At 32.9% G+C, this 17,092-nt stretch overlaps 2 protein-coding genes across 2 annotated transcripts; both read right to left on the bottom strand.

Annotated features, from left to right (window-relative positions):
- Window positions 1–214: 214 nt before the first annotated feature.
- On the bottom strand, window positions 215–3,183 carry LOC133304790 (WRKY transcription factor 72A-like). The gene is made up of 4 exons (XM_061504852.1): window positions 3,082–3,183; window positions 1,650–2,168; window positions 1,390–1,503; window positions 215–1,126 (listed from the first exon to the last, which is right to left on the bottom strand). The coding sequence occupies exons 1-4, from the start codon at window positions 3,181–3,183 to the stop codon at window positions 215–217; spliced, it is 1,647 nt and encodes a 548-aa protein (XP_061360836.1).
- Window positions 3,184–13,823: 10,640 nt separating this feature from the next.
- Window positions 13,824–16,855, bottom strand: LOC133304788 (plant cysteine oxidase 2-like). The gene is made up of 5 exons (XM_061504851.1): window positions 16,630–16,855; window positions 15,478–15,596; window positions 15,225–15,387; window positions 14,471–14,689; window positions 13,824–14,212 (listed from the first exon to the last, which is right to left on the bottom strand). The coding sequence occupies exons 1-5, from the start codon at window positions 16,853–16,855 to the stop codon at window positions 14,088–14,090; spliced, it is 852 nt and encodes a 283-aa protein (XP_061360835.1). The 3' UTR covers window positions 13,824–14,087.
- Window positions 16,856–17,092: the final 237 nt, after the last annotated feature.

Here is a 17,092-nt window from a genome sequence, read left to right as displayed (position 1 = left end):
ATGACATGATTGTGGTTAACCATGTCAAGAGTGACAATTGATTTCTGGCTGTTCATTTTGTTGTAACTTGCATCTTATCTTTTATATCCTGTTTTGACATCTTGTGAAGTGATAGAACAATTTACAAGGTAGTTTTGGAGTACAGCTAGCCTATTTCAGTAGAGCTGAATTGCTCATGAACATTGTCCACATTGAAGAAGAAGGAGAAGAGGTGCTAATGATGTGAATTGATTTCTGGAACCCAGTGGTTGATGTGATCAATTGTGGAAGGAGGTGTGTTTGTCTCAGAGAGTGAAAATGGCCTTGAAGGTTGGAGAAGCATGAAGTTTCCACCCTGAGAACTTGAAGATGATGATCTGTTGAAGTAGCTTGTTAGGCATCCTTTCCCATTTTGGTTCAAGAGATTGGAAGAAGCATTTTGAGTATGCTCCCCAAGTTTCAAGCTCAAGCCAGAACCTAAACTCATTCCTCCACCCTGGTTCCCATTGGTAGATCCTTGTCCCCCTAAAGATGAAACTGCAGCAGCTATTACAGACTGAAGACTTGGGTCTGTGCTAATTGCTTTGGTTAGTGTTTCTTCCAAAACATCCCTGAAAGGAGTTTGGTTCTTGATGCAGTGTTGGTAGATATGTTCTTGAAATTGGTTTCCTAGATTAACTGGCCTCATGTGGGTTTTCTCTATAGGCATAGTGCCATTGTTAGGAGGTCCCTGGCCCCAAAAGGATGGTGGGATGTTGGGTTCTGGGTAGCAAAAGCTTAGATTTGATGGAGGGAATCTTGGGCTTGAAGCAAAACTTGAAGGTAAACAATGGACATGAGTTGATGAGGAAGTCATGTCTAGAGTGATTGTTGGGAACAAATTAGAGGTAGGGGTTGGAAAGAAGGACTGTTTTGCTCTTGATTGACCAAAATGACTGAAATTCAGACCATTGAACAATGTAGGAGCATTTCCAAAAGATGCAGAATTGTGACCTGTAGGATGAGATATTGAAGAACCTGACAACAGCATGGATACAGCAGCAGAAGTGGTTGAAGCCATGGCTGTGGCTGAAACTGGAAGTGGGTGGTTGTGTGTTCCTTCATATGTTGTGATTAAGATGGACATGTCCTCAGAACATCTTTGCACCTGTAGTCATGCATTAATTATATCTTAATCAACTTCTTCAATTTGTACATAATTAACCGGAGCATAATCATTTTACACCGGTATGAATTACATTATCAATCTTAATCATTAATTTCACTTGCATATAACAGCTTACATAACTAATATCTTGAAACCATTAGATGCAAGTAAATCAACGCTTAAGATTAAGTATAAGACTTCTTATTCTTTCACACGTGTAAAATGATTTTGCACCTAATTAAATATATAATGCTAATGCTTACCTGTTTCCTGACTGGGCATGCTGGAGCAACTGTGCAACGATAGTAAGCCCTTGGACATGGATTTCCTTTTGCTATCTTCTGTCCATATTTCCTCCACTGGCATCCATCAATCATCTGCTTGAAATATATAACTCTTACTATTACACAAGAAAATACTACAAAAGCTATTGAAACTATATTTTGATAAAAAGCCTTCAAGAAAACACTAGAATGATTGGTGGTGACAAGTAATGGTAATAGATTTTTTTAACAACACTAACCGTGGGAGTATCACATCTAGTTCTTACACAAACTCTAGCTCTCTTGGTGGGTGTTAGCTCTGAAATTTCGTCATCACCATCTTTAGTCCTTGCTGACTTGTTTGTTGAACATGTTCCACCTGCTTCTGCTTCCTTTAGTTCTTCTGAGTTGTTCATGGGGCTGAGATCAGATACCAGTTCCATTGATGACAGAGTTTTGGAGTCCAAACCAAGGGTAAGGTTGGCTTCCAAATCTTCTTTTTCTTTAGGTTTGCTTGAGTTACCAATTATTGCATCCTTTTTTGGCTCCCTTGGACTTCTTCCGAGAGAAAGTGACACAAGCATAGGTTCTTCCACTTCATCATGGGAAGGAGCTGAATCTTTTACACTTTTCTTTGAAGTTTCTCTCTGAAGGATGTCAAAGAAACACAATTGAAGAGAGTGGTAATCCTTTTCAACTTGCTCCAGCATCATCTTCAATCTTTCATTTTCTTCTTTCACCTCACCCATCTCAGCTTTAGCAGATTTCAGTTTATCTTCCTATTTTTCAAAAAACAAATGCATTATGTACAATTAGTCAGTACAAATTCTTCCTGAATTTATGAATCACAAGTTCAATAGCAAAAGACATTATGTATATTTCAGGGCTAACAAGTAGGTATGAAATTAGAATAAAAGCTTCCTTTTTAATTCTTATTTGTTTGTCATATTTTATGCCAAAGCCAAACTATAGTAAAATATGGCCTATTCCTTTTGCATCTTCCTTCAATTATTTATAGAAAGGTAGATCTAAATTTAATAGATATGGTGTAGAGGTAATATTGATGAAACATCAAGTTCCATCAAGCAAATTGAAGGCATAAACATTTAGATCTCTTACAGTATTCTATTATGCAGGTATTGTTGTTCCACCTTAATTAAGAAAGGCTGAATTTTTATGCTTTATGACTTTACTTGTAACAAAGCATATGTTTGAATACAACAAAAATATATTATGGATTCAGAGGAGACCAAAACTCAACTTCTGGATTTAAGTTATTACATGATTAAATATTATTATATGATTTCTAATCAAATTCTCTAATCAGATACTTGATTTATAAGTTTGCATTACCTGAATAGCATTCTTTGTATGTATATTAGCCAATTCTTTAAATAAAAGTTTAATTGGGCATCATTATACCAATACTTATAGCCGTGGTATCCATATCATGGTATGATGCCAAGACATCCTGAGAAATAGCATACTGAAAGAACTATTCAATTAAAGAGGGAAAGCCAATTTGTTACTTCTATGGTTTAATTTGTGACAAAAGCTAAGGTTGTGCACTGCTGTTTGATTTATTGCATCCATTTCAAGAACCCTTAAGAATAATAAAAGCATAATCATTCTAAAAAAAAAGAAAAAAGTTTCAAAAGAAGAAGGAATTGGAGCTGCAAAGAATTGGCATACCTTACTACCCTCTTCAGTAAAGCAAACCTTTTCTGAGCAAATAGAAGTAACTTTACTCTCATCTATCTCTTGACCACAAAAACTAGACATATTAGCCTCCATTACTATTCTCCACTAGACCTACTTCAAACTCAAATAAATCCATATGTATATATATATATATGCTATTAATAACACATACCCTCTTATGAACCAATCAAATCTATGCTAGACTTTGATATATAAACAAATTCAGATTCCAGTGCTTATCCACCTCCTACTACGCAGCCACCCCTATAATGTCAACACCAATGCTAAGCTCACTTATGAGATTTTATTATTGAAATGATTAAATTTAATAATATGGTCTCGGAAATCTAAGTCATCAATTGAGTTTTAGAAGGAGAAGAAAACTGAATTTCAGCACACAATAGGACTTGGTTCCAGTGTAATAAAAACCGGACCGACTCGGCCGGTTCTACTGGTTGGCCCGAACCCTGCTCATTAGAGTGAGGAGCGCCTTCTCATACCACTAAGCCACCATTACTGGTTAAATAAAATACACCATTTAATATATTTATTATATAACTATTAAGTTAAGAGAATTATTTCAAAAATTGCACCTAACGGAGTTCGATCCCCTTCCATTAAGGTTGTTCAACATAGCAAATACCACTAAATTACATCAGGTTATTATTTAGATGGCACAATTTAAAATATTTATTATATAATTAAGTATAAAATATAAATTTATATATATATATATATCCAGTTCATGTAATTCAACCAGTGACCCACCAATTGAACCATTGACCCAGTATCTCAACCACGCGTTCAAAGGTTGAAGTTTTGTACACATCAAAGGACGTCACATGGCTAAGCGGTCAAAGTTGTTAAATGTAACCGATTGGGCTAAGAGTCTTTGTCTTTGGTGTATCCTTCATTCACTTTCAACCACGCGGTCCATAAAAAGAGTGTGTTGGTTCTACATGATTGCACTGCTTGTTCACTGACATCCAACTGCTTTGGAGGAAAACAAATGCTAGCAGGTTGCGGGGTTTGAATTCTGTTTTTAAAAAAAGTTTTTTAATTAAAAAAAAAAAAAAAAACTTGTTTTGATAATAAATATAGTTCTGAAAATTATAACTATTTTTAATTTTTAGAATTAAATTTAGATAATATATTTCAGTTTTTTTATTTTATTTTTTGATTTTTAATTTTTAATTTTAAAATAAATAAAAAATACAGAAAGTACTCATTTCATTAACTATTTTATATAACAGTTTAAAAAAATAAGCAAAACTCAATCAAAGAGGCCCTTAATTTTTTATTGTAATTTTCACTAAATGATATGTTTCACTCTTTATTTAATGGGATTAATTTACTGCATGATGTAGATTGTATTGGAATATGGGTTAAGTGTGGTGTACTTTTAGTTATTTATATATGTATGACCGGACAGACTTTGTGTTATACGTCAACGATATGACTGGAGATAGAGAAAAAAAAATAACTTTTCATATTTACATGAAATCTGACCGGTCAAACTTTGTGTAAATCACCTAAAAGGACACAAGCTTGTGTCTTTTTAAAAGATACTTTTTTTTCCCTTGGAATATATATATATATATATATATATATATATATATATATATGGGTTCGCTTTTTCTGCAGTAAGTCCAATACGACGTTGTTTTGGCGCGAAAATCATGGTATTTTTGTAATTTTAATTTATTTCAGGATTATAATAGTCTTTATATTTATAATTTTTTAAGATTTCAATACCAAAACAACGTCGTTTTGAAAATAAATGCAGATAATTTATCTCCATTAACTGCAGAAGCATTTTTATATATATATGAGAAAAATATTTCTCAAGTTGCTTGAGATATATTTATCTCTGGTCATCACAAAACTACGATGTTTTGTTTATCTTAGCTTGAGAAACAATATATATGTATATATATGGGAAAAATATTTCTCCGGCAACTTGAAATAAGTTTATCTCCGGCTTCCCCAAAACTACGTCGTTTTATTTATTTTTTTCTTATATTATTTTATTCACCTTTGAATGGTTATAATTCTCTTTTTCTCTCTGGGCTTATCGTTTCTCAAGCTCTTTGAGATAATTTTATCTCTGACTACTAAATCATAACCGTACAAAGATGGATCAATGATAGTAAAGGAAGAGAGATAAAATTGGAGTAATAACCATGAAAGATGAATCAATTAATATAAATAAATAAATAAATAAAACAACGTAGTTTTGGGTTGACGGGAGATAGATATATCTCAAGCAATTTGAGAAATATGTTTCTTATATATATATATATATATATATATATATATATATATATATATATATATATATATATATATACAGGCATAGGGGTGTAAATGGGCCAGGCTGGCCCAGCCCGGCCTACATTGAGCCCAGCCCAGGCCCAGCCTTTTAGAAAAATAGAGTAGGCTTAGGCTTAGGCTTATAAAAAAGCTTTTTTAATAAATAGGCCATAGGCCAATTTTGTCAAGCCCGGCCTGCAGCCTTGTAGGCTGGCCTATTTAATTTATTAAAATAAATTAATAAAATAATATTTATTTTATGTGGCAAAGATACAAAGTACCAAATACCAATATCTATTACTTTTTGTGCTATTTTATTTTATGAAAGGAAAACTTGTCTAATGTCTCCAAATTTTACATGTTGTTGCAGCTTAATACCATGGAGCAATGGGTACCTTGCTGGATTATGATGTTACTGATGAAGATCTTTCAATATTACTCTTCTTTCCCTTGTCTTGATGGTGGTTTAAAGATTTTTAGATGAATGACATTCTCTTGTAGACTTTATTTCAGCATCTAGTAATTGTATTTTTCTTATTTTTCCCATTTCTTTGACTCTATTCCTCTATGATATATATTCTAGAGGTGAGGTATTATGTTGACTCTTCCTTGTTGTTATTTTTTCTTACGAGAAGTACTAGTGCATGCATGAATGAAACTTTCTTTGCTCTATATAATTATTATTTTTGCTTAGTATATATAGTGGGAGGCCTACAAGGCCTGTAGGCCATGTTAGGCTTTCTTATTTTTGAAAATGGGCCGGGCTTGGCCTACAAATAAAGCCTTTAATAGGCCAATAGGCCATATAGGCTGAATTTTTTTTGTCGTAGGCTTGGGTCAGGATGGCCAAAGCCCAGCCCAGCCCAGCCCATTTACACCCCTAGGCAGGATCCTTTGACACCAGTGTCAACTTTGAAGTTTGACACCTTATCTGAGAGCCGTTAGATCAAAAAAGATCAACGACTCTGATTTGCAAGCATGTGACACCATTGATCTTTTTTGATCTAACGACTCTCAGATGAGGTGTCAAACTTCAAATTTGACACCGGTGTCAAAAGATCCTGCCTCATATATATATATATATATATATATATATATATACACACACACACACTTAGAAATCACTCAAGCTCAAAAGTCACCAAAAACAAGGTAGGTCTTTCCGCATTCTAACATGATTGTCAAGTGTGAGTTTATGAATTCCCACTTCATCATTTGATACACTTTAGGGTGTGTTTGGTACAAGAGAAATTTTTTGGTGACCGGGAATCATGATTAATGGGAATTCAGTAGAAATTGAGTTTACTTGGAATCTTACGAAAGAGGTGTTTGGTTCGCCAAAATATTACTGGGAATATTGAGTAAAAATTACTGATTCCATATTTGGTTTAGAACGAAATATGACTTGGAATATGAGGTTATTTTACAAAAATAACCCCAAACTATTTTTACTTTTGTAATTGATAGATTGGGTCTAGATTTTTATGTGTATTGGGGTATTTTTGTCTCAAAATTTATTGTTGTGCTTTCTCTTTACTTGGTATTCTGATTGGTATTCCGAATTACCATATTATTTTTGGTAATCTGAATAGTGACTTTTCTTTATAAATCAAATTACCGGTAATCCTTGGATAGCCGGGAATCGTAATTTATTCCTTCTACCAAACGTGGTAATTACATTTACCAAAGAAGGATTACCGGTAATCATCGTCAAAAACTTGAACCAAACACCCCCTTAGAGTCATTATTGTCACAAATACATTTGCAAATTGTAGATTCCAATTAAACGTGGTAGGTCTTTCCGTCAATGTAACATAAGATATTTAAAGGAGTCTATGGTTAACTCAATCTTGTTTAAAATATATGCCTCGAGCTGCCCCAAACTGTTTGTCTTGGGATCTGACTACTATACATACTTAAACCAATCCTGATATTTGCAGTGTACTTTTATTATTTTATTTTTATATTTTTTTAGATAATAAAATAAGAAAAATACATTTTTCAACGCTTATTTTATATTTATTATTTTAAATTAGAAAGAGTTTAAAAGTGATATAAATTTTTTAATGTAGAAATATCATTACCAATTTCATCCATTTGAAACTTAGCTTATTTAAAACCTCTTTCTAAAACTTGATGATGGCTGTTTTTGGATTATAATACAAATGTTGGTGTCACTACGGTAGTTAATTAGTCAATGTTGTGTATATGCATACATGTATAATATATGATTCTGAAGACCTATCTTTGAATCACTTAGCTATTAAGAAACTCAAGAGTTTTTAAGCTTGACGAAAGTAAAATATTAGATCCCACTCCTAAATTCCTAATTTGCTACCAACCATATACAATTATTTACTATGGGCTGGCCTTTGGCGTTGGAATCTTGTGTGTCAAATATTGAACCATGGTAAGAGACATATTTTTATTTTTATTTTTGTAAGTAGGTAAGAGTCATAGTAACCCTTAAATATATCAACTATAAGCATAGGAAATTATTGGAGGTGCCTCTTGGGTCCCTGTAGGCTTTTCTAGATTGGAGGTCAAGTTATATTTACTTATTCAGTCATCAACTGGTTTTACCCTTTCCGTTATATGCAACACTATTAAAGTTTTACAGAAACAGTCTTATTCAAAACCTTCAACAAATATTACTGGTCAAATGGTTAACTATCATCTATTTTTACACCTTTCAAATGGTTCAATAAATAATTATTGCTTCTATAGGTGTATAATTAGGGGTGTACATAGTTTGTTTAAGTTTCGGTTTTTTATATATGTGAAATCGAATTAAATCAGTAAAATTGTTCAGTGAATTGAACTATTTAAAAAATAATAGTAATAATAATAATAATTTGGATCTTAATTTGATTAAAAAAATATTCAGTTCTTAAAGAAATTTTTTTTTAAAAAAAATATGATTATGTATGATGCATTTCGATTGAATTTATGATTCGGTATGATTCATATAAAAAAATTTCACATTTTTAAAATAGACATGGTTCGGCTTGGTTCAATTCTCTATGTAAAACTAAATATAAAGTAATTTTATTCTAGGAACCGAACAACTAAACTGATTTAAAAATAATAATCTAGTTCTTAAACGAGTTAAAAAAAATATAACTATTTATAATGTAATTCATTTTTGTTCAATGTTTCATTCAATTCATTTGATTTTTTATCATCCGTATTTATAATCTGAGGTATGTTCTAAGACTTCTAGAAGGCGTCAACATGTCACGAGTATCATTTATGGGAGATAATTTTGTTCAAAGTGAGTCCGAGATTAAAATTTTAAACATCTTCTAAATATGATAATGAAAAGTACTCAAATACATGCTCCCATCTCATCTGTTGAGCTCTCGTGCATCACTGAATTACCATCTATATCATTTGATATTGCCTGCCTTACCTAATCAATTAGCTGATACATGAATACTCATAAAACAATTATCTATTTGAAGAGAGAGAGGGAAGAGGGAATGGTGGTCCAATTGCGTCAGTCTATAGAGACCTCAAGATTTAACTTTCCTTGTTAATTGGCTAGCCAGCGACTTCTGATGCAACTTGAGTTTATATTTTAGCGAAATAGGTCAATGGTTTGAATTAGCCTTTGAATCCAGTGGTTAGCTGAAAATGTGATTTGGTTTTTATGCATGACCCCATTAAATTCTTATTATTTATAACGACTTCATATATTTTTTTGAAACTGATAATTAATCAGCATCTTTGGTATTTTCACGGGTTCGACTCTCTGAGTCGCCTATGGGACTAATCCAGAGTTCGCGTGCGAGTCCAAGGATTACGGTACTTATGCCCCTCCTCAGATGGTGTTGGTAGGATTCGAACCGAGATCCTCTCCCACCACTCAATCCTCATGCTACCAACTGAGCCACCACACTTGGGTTAATGACTTCATATTTGAAATACACAAACTTATATCTTTGTTAATCAACTATGACGATATCCATCTGTATTAATAAATACAGTGTGATATATATTTGACAAGAGTATTGATTTTAGGAAGCTTAAGTTACATGCTTTTATATTTGACAAGATTTCTGCATATTTAATCATGAAAAATTAAGATTGGTTGAAACTCCTATGTTATAAAAGAAATGGCAGAGGCACTGCTTATTTTTCATCCGTATTTTGTCTTTACAAAGGTACTGTACTGCTATGTTCAGATACAACCAATATTGACGTAGTAATGGAATAGAATAATAAAAAGTACTCTTGTTTCCAAAGAAACCTAGCTTAACTGGGTGAAGATATTTAGCAAAGACTGTTTAATTAAGGTTTGAAATAAATTTTAAGATTTAAAAAAAAAATTATTTAATTAAAAAGATTTTTTTTTAAGAAGAGCTCTGAATTTGTCCATTAGTATCAACACTACTGATGATTTCTAAAGTTAAAAGACACGTGTATGGTTATAATATAAAGTGTGCCAAATAATTCAACTTTCTATAAAGTTGATTGCCAGCTGTATAATTATGTCTGATGAGGTGTAATTACTATGCTTGTTGTTATTATCGTTTCCTTGCCTATAAAAGGAAACCTTGAGTGCTAGTATTGGCAGAACAAGTTTGCATAAAATAAAAGTTTGTGTGTTATTTCATTATGAGTTTCTAAAAGAGTTCTCTCTTCTCTCCGAAAACTAAATATAATGTGTTTACTATCATTGCTAATCTCTGGATGAGGAAGTTAGTATGCTCTACATTTGCCCTGCAAAGGGATCCTGTGTATCAGAAAACGGACTCTGCAATGATCCAATCTTACGGTCCTTTCATCATTAAGGAATCATGGATGATAGTCTCCAATGAAAGAGCTAAGAGGCTAAGGGGTGTCGTGAAATACTCAGATAAAAGGAGGACTAGTCCATGGTTTCTTGAGGATTGTGAGGCTCCCGACCACTTGGTATCAAAGCCAAACACTATGTCATTCTTGATGACAGGCTCCCTGCCTGATGAAAGCAGCTTTAAGGAAACTCTTCGAATTTCTTCCAAAGAAAGGGTAAAGATAGTAATGATATTATATGAGGTGAGTAGGAGAGGAAGTTCTCAAATCATGGATAGCACAAATACTGAACGGGATGACCTATTAAATAATAGTAATAGCAATAATAGTATTTATTATTATTATTATTTATTATTAGTATTAGATTTTTACAATAATGAATTGAAGACATATATGTTAGCCTATTTGAAGGCTTAGGCCTCTATGTACCAAAAAAGGCTTAGCCCAATAACCTGCATATTGGGCCTATTAGTCTATTAGAAATAGGGATGGTGACCTATACAAAGATTTTATAACAAAATAAGCTTTTAAATAAGTTTTAAGGTCAAATTAGAGTTTTAAAAAGGTTAAGTCGAGCCTTAATAAAAGACATGTCGTGTAAATAGGTCACACTAAAACTCGTGTAGAAAATAAATCAGGTCGATTTAAGATAAGACCTATACAAACAAGACACCTGAAAATCTTTTGAAGAAAAAAAAAGTGTTTTAAAAAACTTGTATTATTAAGGATCTAATTTTACCTGACATCTTCACGGGGAAAAAATAAATAAATAAATTAATTAATTAAATCATTCTCTAGAAACCTAAAGGGCTGGTTCATAAATCGTTTCAAGTTTGCTGCTTTGCTCTCTGAAGCACATAGTTGGGCCGAGAAAGTGCAGTTTTGTCACGAGCTCGGGCTTCAAACTCGATCAGATCCAAAAACTAAGTGACACAACTTGTATTTTTGGTATTTATTTTTTTTCATTTTTTCATTTTTATAAATTAAAAAAAAGAGTGTAGGATAGAGATTACAAAAGCACACTAAAATAACGTAATTTCATTAAAAATAACATAAAATTATGTCATTTAAAACGAAAAATATTTTTCTCTTAATTAATATATAAATAAACTCATACCCCGTTGTTGCAGGAAGAGTCACGGTTACGTTAGACACCTCTATCTTCCATATAATGCTTCTTCAAGTCTCAATCATGTGGTTCAATCATACATTCTTATGCTTCTTTCTTTTCTCTCACCTTTCCTTGTCCCTTTAAGGTCAAGATTCTAGTTAGAAAAGCAAAGCATATAAGGAAAACTTTCAAGCATATGTTGATTGATACCAATTGCAATATCTGTGCTCGTAATTAATTTCACTTATCTCACATGAATTATGTTACAAAAATATGATATATATATATATATATATATATATATATATATATATATTAACGCGAGCTTCACTTAACCGTCAAAACTTTATTCTTTATATTGTATTATAGAACCCATCTAAAACTTTAATACTATTAGATAAAACTATGTTAATAATTTACGAGGAGCGTTATTCTTACAACTTTTTTTGCTTATAATCTCTTACAACTTATTTTTAACCGTTGATTCCTGTTAATCTAACGGTTATGATTTATTGAAATTAATAATTAATCAATAAATGTGACATGATAAATTATAACCATTGGATTGATAGAAATCAACAGTGAAAAAATAGATTGCAAGAGGTTATAAGTAAAAACAAGTTGTAAAAATAATGTTGCTATGATTTTATATTATATTTCTCTGATAAATTATGTGGGTCACCGTCATGCATGCATGCATCCAACATGCTATTTTAACCTGAGACTTATTTCTGATAAATGAAAAATAACTCAGTCTTGCTGATCCTCCACTACTATATGCATAACTGCATTCTTTATATAGATTCCTGCATATAAGGCTAAGCAATTCAGAAGGTCACCAATTCTACGATGCGATCATGCACTTGTATATAGTTGCATGCCTAGGCTTATATATGCATCGTGCTTGCTTTTACTTAGTCTGCATCATTTATCATATACTATGTGCAGATAAAAACATTATACGGTTAATCTTAATTCCATGAACCTATTATATCTTCACCACCCTACTTTACATGGTTTATGCTCCGAAGCTAAAGAGACATGAGTTACAGACTGCAATCCAGAACAAGACCCAACAAACATATATAGCATTCTTCATATAACTTCGTAACGTTTTCCTAAAAAACACTAGTAGCAAAAAACTGGTAATTCAAAAAGCTATGTAACAGGGACTACCAACCCAAAAAAAATTATGAGATAATCCAAGAACGGAACCAAAAGGTGACAGGATGGTTCTACTTTTGAATTTAGACTATGACTCATACCCTTGACGCAGATAAATTCAACGAGGATCTTGTCTTGCTCATAGAGATCTAGTACCGTTGTGAGTCTCATATTATTTTGTAATATTTTTTATTTAATAATTTGGACTAGGAGGTATGAATAGCAATTGCAACTTCCGGCTTAGGGTTTTCTAAATTTATTTATATTCTATTGTAATTAGAGTAAATATTTTTTTTGATCCTCAGCAAATTTCGCGATACTCGATTTAGTCCTAGCAAATAAAAAAACTATTCGTGGTTCCTAAAAAATTCAAAATGGATCCATTTAGTTGAAATCGTGATCACTCACAAATTCAAAAAAAAACCCACATTAATCCCTCAAAAAGACTAAAATGGATCCATTTTGAATTTATTAGGCACCACAAATAGTCTTTTTATTTGCTAGGGATTAAAACGGGTATCGTGAAATTTGCTGAGGACCGAAAAGGATATTTACTCTTATAATTAAGTGGATTGAGAAAAAAAAAATACAATGAGAAACTTGCTTATTGTAACCCTAAATTGGTTTCCTTAGGTGCTATATACATGGTTTCACATGGGGAGACGATGACACCAATATTACATCACATGTGATAATAATATCAATGCAATCTTGTAATAGTGTTTGATAGTACATAATTTCAGCTCTAGTTGGTTTCCTTCTTTATCGGTCGTGTACATATGATAGGTTAAGTGCAAGAAAAAATGTTCTTTACTGAAAATTAATGCCGCACCATCAACAGTATTTTTTCTTTTTTTTTAATTTGATACAAATTAAGACCAAAATTCAAGTCAGATGACACTATTTTCCACTTTTTTTTCTGGGAAATCCACGGTAATAGATATGACTAATAACAGCTAAAAGATTGGTAATTCCGTAAGAAAATATATATGTTTGCTGTGGTTGGATGAACATCCAAACACAAAGAAGGAAAGAGTGAGATAAATCATAAGCATTGCACACTATCTCAATTTCCCATCATAATAGAAGCTGAACCATATTATACCAATTTACTAAATACATGAATTGTATAGTATACCATATTATTTCAATTTACTTTCGGATAATTTGAAGCTTACTATTTGCCTATCACAAACAAATAGTAAACTTCAAATCATCCGAAAGTAAAATAAATGAAATAACCCGCCAGCCTACAAAACTAGGCTCAATTTCAGACGACTAGCTCATTGCATTACACCTTCGTTTTAATTTCATTTTCAGGTGCAGCATCATCTTCGTCATTATCATCTGTTTCTTGGTATGTACAACAGAACTATAGACAGAAAAATAGTACCAAGTGAAAAGTGCCTCATGTTCCATAAAGAAAGAAAAAAAAACATTAACAAAAAAAAAAAAAAAATTAACAAAAAGAAAAGAAGTAAAAGAACACAGATGCATCGTTTCCCTATTGGACAGCATTGGCGGCATCAAATCTTCAAGATTGATAGAAAAAATTTCTGTAGGGATATTTGACAGCAACAATAGATGGAGTATATGGGTCACAGGATAAGATTTAACTCTCCACAATCTGTGGACCGCTGTACTTTCCTCCTCCTACTTTTAAGTCTTCAAGTTGCTCCCTCTCTTGAAGCCATTCATATGCATTCCTTTCCTCTTCTGGTATGGAAATTCCATCCACTGAAATTTCAGAAAAGGTGCAATCCATTAGTTAATAGAAACATAAATGGAGCAGCATATATAGGGTTTAATGTTTCTCCAATAAAAGATAATTTTATCTCTTATGTACACATGCAATACAAGTGAGAGGGGCCCTATGAAAAGAAGATAAACAAAAGGAAAAAAGTGGGATCCACCCACTTGCATATGTCATGTAAAGAGCATATCTATTAGAAGGTATAAAGTTGAATAGTGACAAAGATTTTAGTGGCAAGAAACCTGAAAAGTTGGAAAAGAGGTAATTAAGGTAGTATGTGCAGTGTCTGCCCTCAGCATCGGAATATGGAGGACCAAGCACATCTAGAACTGCGCACGCTGTCACTGCTGTGAAACAATGCATGTTTCCCCCATCCTCGGGATAAAGGATAGAGGGGTTGCAAGGTGCAGTAAAATCAGCATCAACCTTAACTTTGGCTAACCGCATCTCAGGAGTCTGGCCTGCATAATTAGAATATGAAAATTATTTGCTTTAATATTCTTTCCTAAGTGGAGGAGAGTCTACAAAAACGATTTTTTTTTTTTTAATGCTAATGTAAGAATGTAATTTAAAAGAGGGCAAGCATGGAATACTAGTAAATCTGCTACTTTGTGACTTTTCGGTCACGGGTTCATATGAAAAATAGCCTCTTTGCAAATATGCAAGAGTAAAACTATGTACAAGAATTGTCCTCCCTCACCCCTACCCACATTAGTTGGGTTTTAACGAAGAGTAATTTAAATGTAAAAGTGTTCTTTCTAAATTTAAAAGAAGTTTTAATGAGCATCTTGAACTCAGCTAAAACAAAGAAAACAAAGACATGACCATTCATTATATCTATCTTTGCAACTAGAGGAAGTTGCTAATACACACATCATAGGGTTGTCCAACGATGATGCTAGTTGACAATATTATTGCATTGCTTCTACATCATCATAAATAAGAAATAGTGAATAGTACAACATGGAAAGATTACAAAATCGGAAAAGTACTCACTTTCTGACGGTTTGACAATGGTAGAAGATTCAGGAGGCAAGTCAACGACCCAATCATATGATTTGATGTGCATAGTTCCAAAAAGAAGCTTACTAAAAACCGTCATTCCAGGGTGATTATGAAGAGGAATAACCCCAGAAGGTGGCAAACAAAATATTCCCATCTGCAATTTATAATAAAATAAGGTCACCATAAACAAAAACAGCGCTCCGCTCATACATCATAAAAAGAGTTCAAGTTATAGCTTAAATACCGAGAATTTTTCACACTCATAAATGTGAAGATATGTAATTCTTGGCATTCTTTGACCTGCGTTTGTCCGAAAATATGGCATATCAGGTTTCAAGCCAACATCTTCTGGTTTTATTCCATCTGCACAAAGAGAGGCAAGAGTTTCATGCATTGCATGGCACATAAAATACTTACGAAAACTGTTAAACAACAATTGGTAAATAATTCTTGGCATTACTGCATAGATAACCAAGTGGTCCAAGAAACTGTTAAGTTAGTGGATTCCAAAGGACTATTAGACAAAAGTTCACTATAGGTTTCATGTGTTTAACAACTCCAACTAAACAATGTGTTTTTGGTCCTAGACTCCTATGCCTTCAGCCAATGAACAATTTACTTTTTCCCTCTTTGACAATCATCACCATAGAAAAAATATTTTGCCAAAAACATTCATCTAGCTGTCAAGCCCTCTAGCTATTACAATAATAAGGATTGCATGCAAACCTTTAATAACCAATCATATAGCTCATTATCACTAAAAGAGGCCTAATTTAGGGTCTACTGAGTCCAAATTATCCACATAAGCTGTCAAATGAACAGATGAGACACAAGTGGTGAGAGTGAGGGACAGAGAGAAGAAAACGTCTTTATCTATGCCTGATACATACACTTGGCATTACATTGTAAACTGAAAACTTGCATGTAAATATATCTCGTGGGAAACAACAAGCACATGATAACAAGCATTTTTTTTTTTATTTGACAGTCAAAGAAAAACCTAAGAATACATCAATTACATGCATGCATGTTAAGAATTAGCGTATAAAAGAGCACAAACCCCACCACCCAAACAATCTAAAGTACAAGCAGGACGAGAGATAGATAAAAACTGAAATTGGTGCAATTTGTGAAATTGAATAAATACCAAAAGAATATGTATAAATTAATATTATTTAATTAAAATGATACATAAAATAAAGGTATGAAACAAATGAAATGTCTGACTTGATCCTTCCAAGTACACAACCAAATGATTATAATTCCAAGAAAACCGGAAAAATTCAACCCAATTCATTCCTGATCAAAATCTTCCCATCGAAACCTAGTTGGAGGGAAAACAACCAATAACAACACACGACATAAAAGAACCTGAAACCAAAAAAAAACCTCGTACCTAGAACAGAGCGAAGCTTCTCAATGTCTTGAATGGGAGGGACAAACCCTATAGCAGCAGAGGCAAAGACATCTTTGCAAGTATCGTAGAGCTTCTGAACCAGCGGCGGCGGCATCTTCTTCTGACGCCGGCGGTTCTTCCTTGACTTGCTGCTTGTAGTCGTTTCTCTTGGCAATTCACAAAAGTCTCTGCCTTTTCTATCAGCCAAGGTCCTCTCAATTCCCATTCAAAACACCCCAAAAAAAAAAAAGGCCTCAACTTTGATGACCAATTGAAAAATGCAATAAAAACACAACCCCCGAAACTCAAATTCAGGAAAATGGGTATCCAAAAAATCACTTAAAAATGCAAAATTAAGGGACCCCAGAAAAAAAAGCAGAGGAAACAGGGGAAGGAGTATAACAAGGTAAAAATAAGAGTATCTTTGTATTTTTCTTTTTTTTCTTTTTTTTTACACAGGTGT

Source organism: Gastrolobium bilobum, unplaced genomic scaffold (genome assembly GCF_033153095.1).
Source record: "Gastrolobium bilobum isolate Gb01-03AN ecotype WA unplaced genomic scaffold, APGP_CSIRO_Gbil_v1 utg34229, whole genome shotgun sequence".
Taxonomy (NCBI): domain Eukaryota; kingdom Viridiplantae; phylum Streptophyta; class Magnoliopsida; order Fabales; family Fabaceae; genus Gastrolobium; species Gastrolobium bilobum.
Note: the sequence above shows the minus strand (reverse complement) of the source record. Positions and strands in the feature narration are given on the sequence as shown.